Source organism: Pseudomassariella vexata, assembly GCF_002105095.1.
Source record: "Pseudomassariella vexata strain CBS 129021 chromosome Unknown BCR38scaffold_21, whole genome shotgun sequence".
Classification (NCBI taxonomy): Eukaryota; Fungi; Ascomycota; class Sordariomycetes; order Amphisphaeriales; family Pseudomassariaceae; genus Pseudomassariella; species Pseudomassariella vexata.
Genome location: NW_024467976.1, coordinates 82,751 through 98,303, shown reverse-complemented (window position 1 = coordinate 98,303; position 15,553 = coordinate 82,751). Strand labels below are relative to the sequence as shown.

Genomic DNA, 15,553 nt, shown 5'->3' with positions numbered 1-15,553 from the left:
GCTGCCGTAGTTTTTGTCAACTAGTTGGTTATTGCGTATGGCATCTTGAATTTCACTACCGACTCCTTGTACTGCTAGGCGGCATTTAATGCGACAGGAACTACAAGTCCTGCGTGGACGAGTATATCGGGTGATAATAGCCAGAGCATCATACCGGAGCTGCAGACCAGAGAAACAGCCCAAGAGCATAGAGGCACATTGGGCCAGTTTTTGTGTAAAAATTAAAGTGCCTGGCATATTTTTAGGCCATGAATCACTCTATAGCGCAGCATATTGTATATCAAACCACACTTTGCGGCAGCAAAAGGGGCATGATTCGAACCCCCTGTACCCAAGGCACGAGCGTCTGATGTTAAACCACACTGCCTCAGAAGGCGAATATACCCAGTATCTGAGAATGTGGTCACAACAGGCTTATAAGAGTTATTTGTGGTCCAACATCTTACTAGCTTTCCATATCCCTCAACCAATCAAACGTATCCAAGAGTTCCAAGTTAAAGTCGGGCTGGGCCGAGAAGTCCCAATCCAAAAGGGTTATCCCGGGCACGGCCTGGGCTTCGTGCTCGCGTGCTTTAGGGAGTGGTCCAGGACCTGCTGGATGGTGGCGATGGTGTTGGCGGCGATGTTGGCGTTGGGTGCCGAGGGGCCGACCCATTCGAGGAACCCGACCAGCAGGCTCAACTTCTGAACAATGCTCGACCGCGTGATGTGTGGGTTCTGCGGGTGCGAACCACTCAGGGTCGGTTTGAGGATTTCCATGCAGAGAATACCGCCTGCGGGGGCGCCATAGCCCATGAGCTGTTTTGGAGGAGCTAGGTTAGACGCAGTGGATGATCATGCGTATAAAAGTAGACGAGCAAAACCATAAGGAAAAGAAAAGGAGGGCAGCTCACAATCCACTCAAAGTCCTTCCTTTTGGCAAAAAATCGATCCATGTGCGTCCACAGATTGAGCGTCAATGCCACCATCTCAAAGCTGAGGGCCAGGAGTTCACCGCCGTCTTGCTGGTAGCGCAGGATCAACATGCGCTCAATGAAGAACAGGTTCTGAAGATGATCGAGTTTGTGCAACAGCCGGATGAATAGATGTCGTACATCGACGTTCAAGTCCCTTATGTCTTCTGGGCGGTAGGTGATGGAAGGGGGGAGGACACGAGTAGCCTGAGCGGCGCACGATTTGAGGTCACTAGATGGGCAGTTTTCAGTCAGTCCCAAGTTCCTGGTACTCAGATAGAGAGTATTCACTTGATCATTCAAGAATCCGACTTACAGGATTTGCTCGATGGATGCCTTCTTGGAGCCAAGGGCAATGACAAAGATGTCTTCCCGGACCTTGAACAGTTGTGCGCGAGTCCGGTCCATGGTGGAACCGTACAAGCCCCCTGTGAGGTTCCAGCCCTGGTCATCGACGAGCTTATCCAAATTCTGGGCCAGCACATCCTGGTCGACTAATAGCCAATTGACGTCGAGGTCGAGGGGCAGTGGCGTCGAGATGTAGACCTGGGTGAGCAGGGGCGGCCGACCGGTGAAAGAAACGGCCACTTTGTCCATGCAATAGATGAGCCAGAGCATGCACCGCTTGGCCTCGGATACAAGCGTGGGCATGTAGGGCTTCTCCGTGTTGGTCTCGGCGTGGTGTCCGAGGAAGGTGATGAGCTGCACCATCTGGGCATGGTAGCGCCAGGTTTCAAAGCCTAGAGGTAGGTTCATCAGCCAGTTTGCTTGATGTAATAAGAACTGGACAGCTAGGCGGCTGTAGAGGAGAGCAGGTTTCGAAGTCAAACTTACCCGCATCCCCACTGAATATCGACTGGAGCCTCGCCCGCTGGTGATACAGATAGACCAAGACGACATTGCCCTCAGTAAACTGCCTGCATAATCGGATACAGTTGCAAATGAGCTCCTGGTTCACTACGGCCAACGGACTCTCGGGCGATAGCTTCCAGAAGGTAAAGAGCGCCCCCAACGAGTCCCACCTGAGATTATGGCCTACGAACTGAGCCATCCAGGCATTCGGGTCCCTGATGGCGTCCGACGTCGACTTGATAGTGTTGACGCATATCGTTCGAGCCAACTCCTCCAGCTGGGCCGGATTCCGCGTCGTTCCCAGGCAGTGACCCCACATGGCGTACAGCTGCTCAAGCACAGTTTTGCTCATGATATTGACCCATCCATCGAAAAACGAAATGTTGGGCTCGAACATGCGCGGCCCATCTTCCGGAATCGGGATTTGTCTCAGTACATGGAGAGCCAGCTCCTGCACCACGGGCGACATTATGTTGCCGGCATGGCTGACTGGGGATTGGCCTGCTACCCCTGAAGAACGCCGGTTCTGGTTGGTCCTGTGCGACGGAGACTGCGGGTCCAGCAGTGACAGACTATTCCGCGTCTCCTCGTAGGGAGTCGAGAAACTTGTGAAGCCCAGATAACCAGGTTGAACTGCCGCCGAGTTCGGGGGCAGGCTGTCTGGGCTTGTCGACAGCCTTGAGGTCAGACTCGGAGTAATGGCTGGCAGGCTCTGGGGCAAGGAGCGTGCCGGTTCTGGCCTCCTGACTATGGAGGAAGCCGAGGCCGACGAGGCAGTTGATCTCCTCGGAGATGAGCCCGAGGCGCTGTATATGCAACGATCTACAATGTTCCACTTCTTGCATCTTATGCAGGGGATCGAGTGATTGCACGCCAGCTTGCTCTGCCGGCATGGATCGCACGCTTGGAGACGCCCATTGGGCCGACGCTGGATCGCTATAATGGTGGAGCCGTCCATGTCGTTGCGTAATCAGCCTCCGTAGGTTGTGGTATAGCAACAGGGCGCGTTGCGTACATACAGTAAGCCGTGCTAATTACTAATGCTCCTGCCGACACCTGTGCGGCGATGACAAACGCGCCCGAAAGCAAGATGTTTGCTCTTGAGGTGGCTGAGATGGACTTGTTTATGTAGTATCGACTTCGGCGTCGGCTTTCTGTGACTGGACCACAAATATATCGGCTTCGGCTCTAGCTGCCGAGGTATAGTTACCCTACATTCGCCGGTTTCAGCCCTTTTTATGCAGTCATACCGAAAACTGGATTGACTACACACACGCGGCCCCACCATCACCGACCAGCCAATTCAATCCAACAGTCAACCGGTCAATATTTCAACCGTCTGACGACGAGGTCAGCAACGGTCACATCATGCCGCCTCTGGACTGAGAAACCTCAGTCGGCTTTCCAACCCGCGATGTCATTTGCCGCCGTAGGCTTTTTCACGGCACGACGCCGAAACACGGAGTTGGACGGCATTTATGACTCAAGGACCGAAGCCTTTCAAGCGGTTGGAGTTGGGTTGTTGACTGGCTTTCTTTACATATATGAAACTATCTTCCCTCAGGCATTCAGCTAGACTTTCAACTATACTCAGAATAAATACATCTAGTCCATACTCGACATACTCATATCAAACAGGCCGGAAAAAAAACCGCGACGTTACGCCAACTGCTTGACAAACAACTCCTACCAAGTCTCCAGGAGCCGTTCCCAATCCGCACCGCATAATCCATCATCACAATGTCCAGTAACACCCGCACACACTTGACCGCGCCATCAGAGGCGACTCTGGTCGACGAGTTCGGAGCACCAGTCATGAACAAGGAATATGGTATGTCTCTTGCCAACTAACGGCCTTGATTCTACAGCGATCCAGCTTGAAGCTCGGCAAAATACCCTAAGCTGACAAGTGCACTCCCAAACAGATACGACAAGCACTAGCTCGTCGTCATCCGTAGTCAAACTCAAGAGGAAGCTCAAGCCCTCCAAGAGCTCCAAGTCCAAGCCTTCTTCGCTGCCGCCAGCCTGCAACGGCAAGGGATCAACGGCTGGTTTGGTCTTCATGTACCAGGCGCTTGCAGGTAAGAGGAAGCATTCCCACAACCCGGACGGAAGGGACAGTGGGGAAAGTGGAGTATAGTACTGACAGCTTTGGCCAAAAACGAGACTGTAATACTTCGACGGCCCCTGGAAGGGTCTGAAGTTAGGTCGAGAGCTACGACGACGGGTATTAGCGAGAAGTCTATTTTTCCTTTGCACGTCTTTTGAGATGGCTTCGACATGCCCTGAAAATTAGTCGGCAGATGTGGGTTGGCCAATCGGTATCTCATGAAGTCAGGTGCTAGTGATACGTGTCAGGTTGTCTTTCTCATCTAGCACGAAGAAAGGTTTCGGGTGGTCAGCCATGATTGGACAAGCTACTCTTGCATGGATCGGACCCCGTACCGGAGGCTGCTTGGGAGTTGCCTTGTTTCTGGATACGGCCGGTTTATATGCAATGGAAATTCCTATTCGACGTGTTGCTGGTGTATGTTACGGGTCATCAGTGTGTCTCTGGCCATAAAGGGGATTGGAAGGAAACCTCCGTGATAAAGCGGCGCCCGCTCTATACTGCAGACCTCGCAAGGGTAAGACTCCGGTGGGGGGTGGGGCAGATGCTTTTTAGATGAATCCGTCATTACTCATACAGCTACCTAATCGAATTAAATGACCATATTCGCTTGCCTCCTCAAGTTCGCGTCTTTTGTCCAATAATACAGAAAACCCGTGCCCAGCGTTACCCAGAGAGAGGCTCCAATCGAGCATCTAATCAAATACATCGGTGGCATACCGAACATTCCTCAACGCCTCCCACCACTTCTCCACGCTGCCCTCCTCGACCACGCGGCCCTCCTTCTCGTCATCCTCGCGCCTGATGCGCAAAACCACGTCTTTGACGCCTTCGCCAACCTTCCTCGAACCGCACACGAAGAGCTTCGCACCGTCTTCCCACACCTTGAGTGCGTTTTCGCGGTCTGCCCACAAGGCGTCCTGAACATATTTCGAGTTGCTGTCAGATTTCTCGGGAGTGCGGCTGTACGCCCGCTTGATGGCGACGGCACCCAATTTCTCCCAGACGGCGAGTTCCTCCGTGTAAAGGTCGTCCTTCGCTGGCTCACGGCACCCGTAGTACAACAAAGCCGGAGCGAGCTTGCGGCCGGCACCGATCATGGCAGCACGCTCTTGGATGAACCCCCTGAAGGGCGCGAGGCCGGTTCCGGCGGCGATGCAAATGACGGGCACATTTTCCAAGTCGGAGGGAAGATGGAAGGCAGCGTGAGAGGAGCGGACCGAGACGTGTAGCTTGTTGCCGACTTCGAGGCTGTTGAGGTACGAGGTGGCAACGCCCATGTGAACGCCGAGGCCCGACTTGCTGGGCTCGTTGAGCAGCGAGAAGGTCAGGGTGACGTGGTTGGGGTTCCACAGGGGCGAAGAGGAGATGGAGTACTGGCGCACCCGCATGGGCGGGAGCATGCCCAGGAAGGACACAAGTGGCAGTTTGACCGAAGGGTACTTTTCGATGAGATCGAGGATGGAGACGCGCTTGCTGGCAATTTCGTCATTGTAGGAATCGCCCGACAGCTTCATGAAGGTTTCTTGGTCCTTCTTGTCGGATGTGGCTTCTGCCAGGGCTACAATGTTCTGGTTGCCGTGTTAGCAACGAATCTCTTCATGGTTGGGGCCAAAGGGGGGCCGGGGGGAGAAAAGGGAGAGGGGATAAAGCGGGATGCTTACTCTCTTCGTTGCGGGCTGCGCTAGCTCGACGTACGCCGAGAGAATATCGTTGGCCGGTAATGGGATGCCTGTCGGCAGTGAAGTACCCTCGCCCTCAATGGTCAGGCAAGAGTCCCATGCTAACTCAAACTTGCGCATGGCGCGTAGAACGATTGGTCTGGGGTTGATGGGCAGCACGGCAAGATAGTCTCCCGATCGGTAGCTCAGGTCGGTAGGCAACTTGATCTCGACATGTCTCTTGATCGGCTCTCCGTCGGCTGTGAGGATCCGAGTGTTGACGATTTCCGCCTCTTTAACGTCCTGACGCAGGGTCGAGGAGCGCGGGGTGGAGACAGACACCTTCAACGTGACGCCCGACATGCTGTTTGTTTTCGACCGATCTGGGGACCCGTACTTCAGTTTCAAGGCGGGCCACAGCACGTCGTCCTCCCACGACTCGAAGTCGGCAAACATGTCGAAGCCACCGGCATCTGACAGGCCCATCTTGACCAGCCTGGTGGCGCCGGCTTCCTCTAGCTTGGCGTCCACGAGCTTGGGAATGCGGTAGAAGGTCGAGGCCCAATCGTGATGTCCACATCCAAAGACGGCATACGAGACTCCACTGAGCGCAGTTTTGTCCTTGATATTCTCGACCCACGACACAAAGTGTGACGCATTATCTGGGGCTTGTCCCTCGTAACTGGCCGTGATGACAACTACGGGCTGGTCGGTGGGCAGGTTGCCGTTGGCGGCATCCATGCAATCCATCGTGGTGGCCTTGAAGCCGTGCTGGGAAGCATCCGCGGCCAGGCGCTGGGCCATGGACTCGCAAGTACCGCTGTTGGACCCATACAAAACAGTCAGGGGGTGTCCGGCTGCATCTGCACTGGCGGCTTGGGGAGCCGCTTTGCCGGCTGGGTTCTCTGCTAGTGGTGTTCCCGCGAGGCGGTGCTCGAGCTGGATTGGTGTGAGGCCGTCGCGGAGGAGCGTGCGTATGTAGAAGCCCTTGGGCTTGATAGTCAGGGTCTGATTGTACATCAACTGGTAATTGGGATCATCCATGACGAAGTTGAAGTTTTGGAACAGCAAGGCCATGATGATGAGGGCCTCCTGCCATGCAAAGGGCCGGCCAATACATCCGCGGACGCCGTTACCGAAGGGCTTCCAGGCGTTCTTGGGCAGCTTCCTAAAGGGCTCGTCGAGCATGCGCTCGGGCTTGAAATCCAACGCATCGTCTCCGAAGGCGGCGGGGTCCTGGTGCGCTTTGGACAAGAGCAGGGACATGGCCTCGCCCTTATTGACGGGGTATTTTCCCGCAAGGAGCGTGTCCTCGATGGGCCGGACTTGGATCACGTTGATGGGCGAGCACAGGCGCAGGGTTTCGCGGAGAGTGGCTTCGATGTAGGGCAGCTTGCTCATGTGGTCGACCGTCACAGGCCCCTTGCCGATGACGCGATCGACCTCTTCTTGCACCTTGCGGTACTCGTCGGGATGCTTGAGCAGTTGGTAGATGGCGAATGAGAGCATGCCGGATGTCGTCTCGTGGCCGGCAATGAGAAAGGTGATGAGGTTGTCGACGATGGAAGCATCCGTCATCTTCTCGCCCGTCTTGGGGTCCCGACCCGCGAGCATGGCTGCCAAGAGATCTTTGCGGTCCGAGGGGTTGGCCTCCCGCTCGTGGAGAACGGTCGTGGCCGTCTGACGGAGGATTTCGATGTCTTGCCAATACCGAGCGTCTTGATTGCGGTAGAAGAAGGACGGCAAGGGCGGCCTGGAGATGCGTGCTCCCGACTCGGTCAGGAAGTTGGCCATGGCGTCGATGAAAGGGTGCATCTCGTTGGCGTAGTAGCTGTTGAAGCGGAAGCCCATGGCACACAGGGCCAGGGTGTCGAGGGTCAGGCGAGTGAAGTCGTCGGTGACGAGAACACGCTGGTGGGAGCCATGACGCGCCCACTTCATGACCAACTGACTCGCAATATCGTGCATCTCGTCGAACATGCCGCGAATGCTCATGGGTCCAAAGGCAGGCATGAGAACACGATGAGCGATGCCCCAGTTGGGCTCCTCGAGCATGGCCGTAAAGAGACCATCGTGCACGCCGTTGCGAATCTCGTACAAGACGCCAGTGGGTACCTTCTTGAACCGCTTCTCGTCGCACAGCTCGTCGATCAGGGCGTGGGTTGAGCAGAAGACGACGGACCGTCCTGGGAGGTGTAGGCGGTAGACCTCGCCGTACTTTTCCGCCAGACTCATGAAGGAGCCGAGCGGGAACTCTTTGTCGATGTCGCCCACGTTGCCGATGATGGGCAGGCCTGGCGGCTCGGGAATGGGGACGATCTCGGCCATCATGAGCGTTGCTGTGCTATGTCCAGTGCTGGGTGTTGTCTCGAGCATAGTACGACCTCATGGCCTGGAGACGAGTGAAAGACGGCGTCGATATTTAACTGAGTGCTTCGCAGCATCAAGTGGGCCGTGCTGCCGTGCTGTGGGCTGGCCGAGACGACGGGAGATCTCATCCCCAAGATTATTGGCTGGCCACATTACTCAGCGCCATGCGAGGCCTAGTCGTGACTCGTGTGTTTCGTCAGACGGCACGGGGAACGGAGATTGAATTTTGACTGAAAGAGCCCGCCGCCGACGACATGCATGACCCGCTCCCAACGACACGGCCTCGGAAACAGCAGAGCTTCGGTGGGTCGGAACATTTAGGCCTCGGCCTTAGAGGCCCTTTCAGGACTTACAGTAGCACTGAGAGCATCGAAGTTCACGTCACTAAAGTCAGACTTCGCATGTTGGGTAGCAAGGCTGCTTCATCCTGAAGACAACCCACTTTGTATCATCTGGAGAAGCACTTCAATGAGAAGGACTTGACGGTGGGAAAACCCAATGCACGCGCGTGAAAATGACCCGACGGGGACAAGCCTGCCATATGTTCGGGTATGGTAGGCCAAGCTTTTCAGTGTCCCTAGCAGGGCCGCTCGCAGCTGCCGCCAAAAGAGAAGCAGGGGGTTGCAGCTAATTACAGAGCCTCAAAAACAAGATTATTCAGCATTTGCGTTGCAGATGCTACTGTACAATAGTAAGGGATGGAGGTTTGAATACGTCTGTCTGCTGCATCAGCTGCTTGCTCATCTGGTCGGAGTTGACCAGATGAACGCTTCACGGCGGAACGAACCTCATTCATCGAGGAGATTCCAGAAAAATTCCGTCTGTCGTGGACAATATCCCAATGCATCATATAACCCAAAATCAAGAAAAGGTGGCTCCACTAGCCTTCAGGACCCAGCGGAGCGCCTGCTTGGCTCGGGCAAAATCATGCTACAAATCGGCGTGAGCGACCATTCCTCCGCGATAGCCGCAAAAGTCCGTCGGCAACTTCACCAGGCCATGCTTCGTTATCTTGCCATCCGGGCAACATCACCACGACCTGCCTGAAGCATCAAAGAAGAAACGGATAAAAATCCAAAAACCTAATACGTAGCCACAGAACCACCCTTGTCGCATTCGCGTGCGCATAACTATTGCCTATGGTTACATGATCAACTCACGCAGCCAGATCGGAGTTCCTTTTTAAATGACAGATCCATCCTGGACCCAAGCTTTATGATCGCAACACCCTTCATGCCTCTCACTCGACACTATTCCAGTCCTCAAGCGATGCTAAGCCGCGAAATGCTCACATGAGAACTCAACACATGGCACGGAATCTTGGTGCATCCTGCATCCGACACCTGCAAGCAGAGCTCGATGCGATTGGAAACTCCTGTTGCCGCCGGCAATCCAGATGACCCGCCATGGTTTCACTTGTTTGACAACGCCAAGGCATTTCGGTCACAACCACCCGGAAGAGCAAACCTGTGCCACGTCTTCCCTCACGTTTTCTCGGCCCCTTACAGCTCTTGTTGTGTTGACAGTATCCTTGGTCTCTTCTTCCAAATCCCGGGGTTGAGCCTTGCTCGGTCGTTGGCGACGGTGACAACTTTTCTACGTAACACGCTCTGCATTTGTTAGTCAGTGTTGTATCCAAGTGAGCATGTTTGTGGTCGACATCGGGACTTACACCACAGGATGGTTCGGCACCAGGACCAGGCATCCCAGATTAGCAAAGCCAGCCACAGGTATTTCCAGATGTCGAGTGAGCGAAGCAATGTGCTCCCCTTCGACCCTCCTGCGAGCGAACGCCAGATGCATACCTCAAGACCAGTGACGGCTGCGAGTATGCCAATGATTGGTCCCGTGTGAAATGTCAATATCTAACAACATATGACCTGGCGGCTGACCTAGGATGCTGTCTCCCTTGTCCGTACGGGGACTTGGTCAACCGGTTCTCCTCTGCCTGCTGGCTGACCTGAATCTGCCATGCACTATAACGCAGACATCCTGTTCCACTCTTCGGATATATCAACTAGCCAACTTCTCCGTGTTGACAGCGAGCTCAGCTGCTTGCGGCAGTCCTCCAATTTGAACAGCATTGCGATGGGTCCGGTGGTTGTTTCCTCCGAGTTCTTGACGTGCGCCGTATCGTCGTGTGAAGCTCGAAATCATCCGAAGGCAGGAGCCCTCTCGCTCTTTCTCGTGGCATTCGATTGTATTGACAGTCCTTCCGGTGTCGTTCGTTAGGAGCAGCATTTCATGTTGGGCGTGGGAGGCCGCGCTGTGCGGCATCTTTGGTCTACAGGACGGCAATGTGAATCCAGGAGCTGCAGTTTGAGTAGTTTCCTGCGAATGAGTCATCTGTTAGCAAACGTAAACAAATTCGAGAACTCGGACTAGTTATGCTGTGAAAGATGTGATGGTATACTCCGATTCCTCCCTCATGACACTTTCGGTTTCGCCGGCATAGGGGCTGCACCCCGCGTGGAAGCCACCATTCTATTTCCGAAAGATGACATCGAGCTGGAACTCATATGCAGCATCCACTGCCGCGCCATCTGTCTAGGATCTCAGTGAGTACTTGTTGCTGCCCAAACCCCGTGCAACGCCAGGCTCTATAACCACCGTCAGTGCGTTGAAACCGTGTATAAAAACCTACCAAATGCAAAATCTTCAAATATAAACCAGTATCGGGAAGGTTTCCGCAGGCTTAAGCCTATTCTACCGTCAGCTTCGTTTTTCCTTGCTGAATAGCTGTCGATGTCGTCCTTTTTAATGCGAGTTTCGGTAATGCAAACTCATCGATTTCGGTCGCTCGCCGCAAAGAAAACAAGCACTCTGTAAAGGTCGTTTTGTGTTGGCGCATGCTGTGTACTTGGGATCGGTCGAGTGCGAAAACTCTGGACAGGTCGATATTTATCCTGGCATGTACATGTTGGGGCTCGCGCCTTGATGGTGTTTCGAGTAAGCATCACTCCAATAGATCTGGTAATATGTAAATAATACAGTGCCGTAGTCTTGTCGGTTCGATAGTGTTATATGCCTTGGCGACGGGCGAACTAGAGCTGAAATAAACTAATAACTAACCTATGACCGCGTCATGGCACACTGCTGTGGCCATCGTAGCGGTCCATCCATCTTTGAAAGGAATAGTTTCGTTTGCCACTGGTCTTTCATTGGCTATTTTTGAGCTTCCCGTATCAGTCAATGGAAGTTCATTCTCGTATTCCCACTCCATCGTAGAGCGTGCTTTCCAAGCAATTAGAGGCGGGATTGCATGGAAGGCCTCCCCGACAAACGTAAGTCGCGCGTCTCAGATGAAGAACGTACCAGAGCTCGAGGAAAGCCTGTTTGAATGAGAAGTTACTGTATTGCTCCAGATCTCAACCCGAGCATGGGAAGAAGTCATGGTCCCCAGCTGTTTGCAGGTTTATGAGCTGGCACAGATCATTGTGTGAATTGTTTGTGCCCCCTTGCTGGAAACTAATCTGGCTGTCTTCAGTTGGCCGCTATAAAAATAGACGAGAACTAATTTCTTAATTTGCAACTATGGTAATCAGTGGCTCTTTGTGCTCGGGGTCGAACCACACAAGTACAAATTGATAGTTTCCGCATAAGTCGAAGCAATTTTAGCATAGTTGAAACAGCAGAGTTCTCGCAGTATGATGGCACATAGTCGCCAGGCCCACCTCGATGTCTCGATTTTTAGTTCAAAGAGAGGCTGTGCTGCTGGGCTTCTACTGCTGGGCTTCTACCTGTGATCTTTGCGTTGCTTCCAGGTTTGACATACCCTCGACCTCACCCCTTCACGTTCAATGGTAGTTACATTTGTAGCTACAATCTAAACAATGCTAACCAGTTCTGGTCATCTCATATATGGTGCAGCTTCTACTGCACTGCTGCATGTTGCAGTAATGCATGAAATCACCGAGCCTTTTCGAGCTCCGGAGGCCAGTGGTACCCACGGAGCGCCAATGTGGACAACCTACCCAGTTCAAGTAGAAGGAAAACGTCAATTTCGTGCGGCAGCTCATAGATTGCTAGTATATTTCCAGCCCTGTGGAGATTCCACGTCTCCAGAATGCACAGCTTACCGGTGAATATGCGAATGCCTGAAAAACGACGTTATTCATGATACAACTTAAGAAAAGCCTGTCGAATTATGCGCGAGCTGTGCTCAAAATCCTTCGATTTTTGCTCGCCTGTGGAATTTCGTAAATCCTCCTCTTTGAGCACTCTGAGCTGAACGCAGTTTGAGTGCAGATCAGCAAGGGAGACATCGTCGAACGCCTGGTCAGAGTAAGCCTGGGCAAGAACTCCTTCAACCGGCAATGGCAGATTTACCTGGTGTATCGGCTGACTCGTCTCCCACCACGGGGATCGTTGCTATTCAATTTACTTATTTTGAGAGAGGTCACACCGGCTAGAAAATGTTCAATGATATGGTTTCATGCCAGTCTATCCTCGACTCTGATTTCCCCTGTGCGAAGCCCTCTGATCTACCATAGTAGTCACTTTGGCACTTGTACCGACTTCATGACTCCATCGTCAATCATCCTTCCTTGACACTCGAGCACGGGCTGTACTTACACCGCGGCGGCATTTCTGAGTACTTCGTCTCTGCTTCTAGGAACTTCTCAGTGATGCCCCTTCAACAGCCATCGCCATTGGTACGTCCAAGCAGTCTCACTTAAATACCAGTTACCGTGGGGACTGGACACTCTTAATAATCACGGCCTCGTTGGCCGTAGGTAGCACCATATCATTGCAAGGGCAAGTGATCCCTACTTTCTTGAGGGGGCCCAAGTCGCCATGTCGAGGGCCGTATTTCTTCAATGTACCTAGGTACTTATCTACCTCGCTGGCTTTTTGCGTTTGCTCTGGAGGACCCGCTTCTCTCGCGGGGATTTTCTTTTAAGCCAGCAAGTTAAGATTGCTGATCCCGGTTCCACGATGGCTGATTCCAACAGGTTCTTGCAAATATAAATGGGCATCTCCTCTCTGGTCTGAGCTTTCTCTCCATCTCTTGATCAAACTTTCCGAATCACAACTCACCTTCAGCATCCCCAAAGCAACTTGACACGCGTGCGTGCCACTGTTCTCTTCTTGCATCTAGTCAGACTCATCTTGATCAAGATTGGCGTTCGGGGCCTTGCAAGGTCGCGTCAAAAATCATCTCGTAAGTATCACCCATCTCCTTCTTCATCTTCACTTTCATCCTAGTCTTTATTTCCATCTCCATCCTCACTTCCATCCTAATCTTCATTTCCATCTCCATGTTCATCATCGCCCTCGTGGTTCTTGTCAGTTATTTTGTCCTCGTCGGGTCACCGTGACTGACGAGTCAACTAGCACAGTCGTACCCCAACCTTTACCACACTTGTACTTCGTCATCAATCATCAAGATGTCTTCCTCCGGACTGGAGCAGGAGACCTCGGCTGTCGCCAAGAAGGTGGCCTCGCCTGCCTCGATGGACACCATCGCCGCCTATATCAATGGCCAAGCCACTTCGTCCATGGTGGCCAACTTTCCTGTCGAGATGATCTGGCGTGTCTCGGAAAATATGGACCGCACGTCCGCTCTGAACCTTGATCTGGTTTGTAAGGGTTTCCACAACTCGCTAGCCACAAAGCGAATTGAGAACGACATCAATTCTGGAGGAGCCGTGTCCCTGTACTAGGCATGCGGGACCGGCAACTTCAACATGGTCAAGCAGTGTTTCCAGATCGGCGGAGAGCATCTGGTCAATGACTACTTTGACCAGGAAAAGCTCTCCCAGAGCGTCAGGGGTTTCCGCAAGGCCGACGTGGAGATAACTCCGCTGATCATCGCCATCGACAACGGGCAGACGGACATGGTCAATTATCTGCTAGACAAGGGAGCCGATGTGAACAAGGGCTGCCCCGAAATGACCGTCGGCGTGGACAACAAGGAAGAGCCTCGCGATGAGAGATACCTCCCCTTCTACCATCTCATATTGGCTATCGGGGCTCACATCTTGTCTAAGAAGGACGGCTGCCATCTCATGGACCGCTTCATCGAGAATCCAAGCTTTGACATCGACTCGCCAGTCATGTTTGAGGAGAAAGGCAAGGGCACCACGGCCTTGAGCCTCTCTGTCCGATGGTTCGCAAATGTTAACTCCCGTCTGCCCTTCTGGGTCATCGAGAAGCTCCTGAAAGCAGGTGCCAGTGTCAGGAAGAGCTCCTGGAACTCCCCCTACAACTTCCTCAACCCCATGGAGGATATCATCATGGCGATCCAAATGTTCGCTATAGATGACCCGAGCTTGTCCTCCACCAAGTTGCTGAAGCTCTTTGACCGATTCCTACCCTTGTATCCTCTCGACCAACCCCTTAGCCCTGCCACTGACTACATTCTGCCCCACCTCCTGAGATTCAACGGGTATGGTCCCATCTTTGTCACAGTGGTGCAGAAGCTTGTCGCCGCCGGAGTGGATGTCCACACTATCTCCATCCAGAGAGGACGGACGCCGCTTCAGCATATCGCGTACACCCTCCAATGGTCACCCATCGCGTCGTGCCGCCCCATCGCCAGACAATTGGCGGCTTGCCTTTTCGCAGCCGGCGCCACCCACTGAGTTCGATGCGGACCATGCCGAGTCACAGACTACAGTCTCCAGTCACACCAGACCTGCTTGTCTTTTGAGCTTCAATTGGCAGATTACGACTTCAGCAACGCCATAAAGATGCTGAGGTTATGATAGAGAACGGTTTTCGTTTCTGAGTTCCGGACTTTTCTGCATTGATGTTCATGAGGACACGGATCATATGTGGTATGGTATTCACAACAGGAAAAACCAAGGAAAAGAAAAGCTGACATGGAACCTAGATGGAGTACACGAGGATGGCTAAAGTGGTTAGGTGGCTAGCACAGGGTGACTATTATGCAGGATTAGGTGGTTGACTCAGGATGGTTATTGGACTTGATCGTGCTGGATGGCTGCACTGAGTTCCAGGGCACTGGCAATGAGGGAAGGATTTATCCTTCTATATTTCACTTCTGACAGCAGGAAACTTTAGGGAATTGATTATATTGGCATCATAAACTAGTTTCAGAATGGACTGGCCATTGCCGATGTTGCTGTGAAAAGATTGCGACTTCGATCTGACTTGGTCCTAGTTGCTGGGCGCTTTCTATCGTAGAAGCCTCCACATTCCATGGCTGAACACAACCACATTCCAATGACCCCAAGCCCTATCCATTGCCTTTCCTTGAATGAGAGACTTGGGCGCATGACAAATTCGATTAAACGGGACAAACGTATTCTGCATTCGGAACTTGCGACAAAGGCCATGTCAACCTGGTGTCGAAACCGTCAATCGATCAAAGTACTCAAAGCACGAATAACTCGACAAAACTCCGTCACGTATCTCAACTCTTTACCAATCAAGAAAAATAAACAACCTGAATCCCGAGTTTGATATCCCTAAAGTACAACGCTCGAAGTACGAGACCCAACATGTCGTTCAGAGGAAGCCTCGACTACAGTTCGGGGGCCCCCACCCCACGGTCGCCATATCAAGCCGCCGCAGACGATGTGGCGACAGCACGTCGCTTGAGCTCTATGAGCCAAGGGAGCCGTTGCAGTTTTTCCGCG

At 53.0% G+C, this 15,553-nt stretch overlaps 3 protein-coding genes across 3 annotated transcripts; 1 reads left to right on the top strand and 2 right to left on the bottom strand.

Moving 5' to 3' along the window:
* Positions 1 to 534: 534 nt before the first annotated feature.
* Positions 535 to 2,763, bottom strand: BCR38DRAFT_490307 (uncharacterized protein; the record flags this gene model as incomplete). The annotated part of the gene is made up of 4 exons (XM_040864507.1): positions 535 to 798; positions 894 to 1,185; positions 1,270 to 1,693; positions 1,788 to 2,763. The coding sequence occupies 4 exons, from the start codon at positions 2,761 to 2,763 to the stop codon at positions 535 to 537; spliced, it is 1,956 nt and encodes a 651-aa protein (XP_040710324.1).
* A 1,847-nt stretch (positions 2,764 to 4,610) lies between these two features.
* On the bottom strand, positions 4,611 to 7,904 carry BCR38DRAFT_490305 (cytochrome P450; the record flags this gene model as incomplete). The annotated part of the gene is made up of 2 exons (XM_040864506.1): positions 4,611 to 5,486; positions 5,580 to 7,904. 2 exons carry the CDS (start codon positions 7,902 to 7,904, stop codon positions 4,611 to 4,613), a joined length of 3,201 nt encoding a protein of 1,066 aa, XP_040710323.1.
* A 5,379-nt stretch (positions 7,905 to 13,283) lies between these two features.
* On the top strand, positions 13,284 to 14,714 carry BCR38DRAFT_504505 (uncharacterized protein). The gene is made up of 2 exons (XM_040864900.1): positions 13,284 to 13,528; positions 13,613 to 14,714. Exons 1-2 carry the CDS (start codon positions 13,337 to 13,339, stop codon positions 14,531 to 14,533), a joined length of 1,113 nt encoding a protein of 370 aa, XP_040710322.1. The 5' UTR covers positions 13,284 to 13,336; the 3' UTR covers positions 14,534 to 14,714.
* The last annotated feature ends 839 nt before the right edge of the window (positions 14,715 to 15,553 follow it).

Excerpts from the sequence above, each read along its gene's own strand:
- BCR38DRAFT_504505 (XM_040864900.1), top strand. The coding sequence starts at position 13,337 with ATGTCTTCCTCCGGACTGGAGCAGGAGACCTCGGCTGTCGCCAAGAAG. Across the intron at positions 13,529-13,612 it reads CCGCTCTGAACCTTGATCTG|GCATGCGGGACCGGCAACTT; the intron begins GTTTGTAAGGGT and ends TCCCTGTACTAG.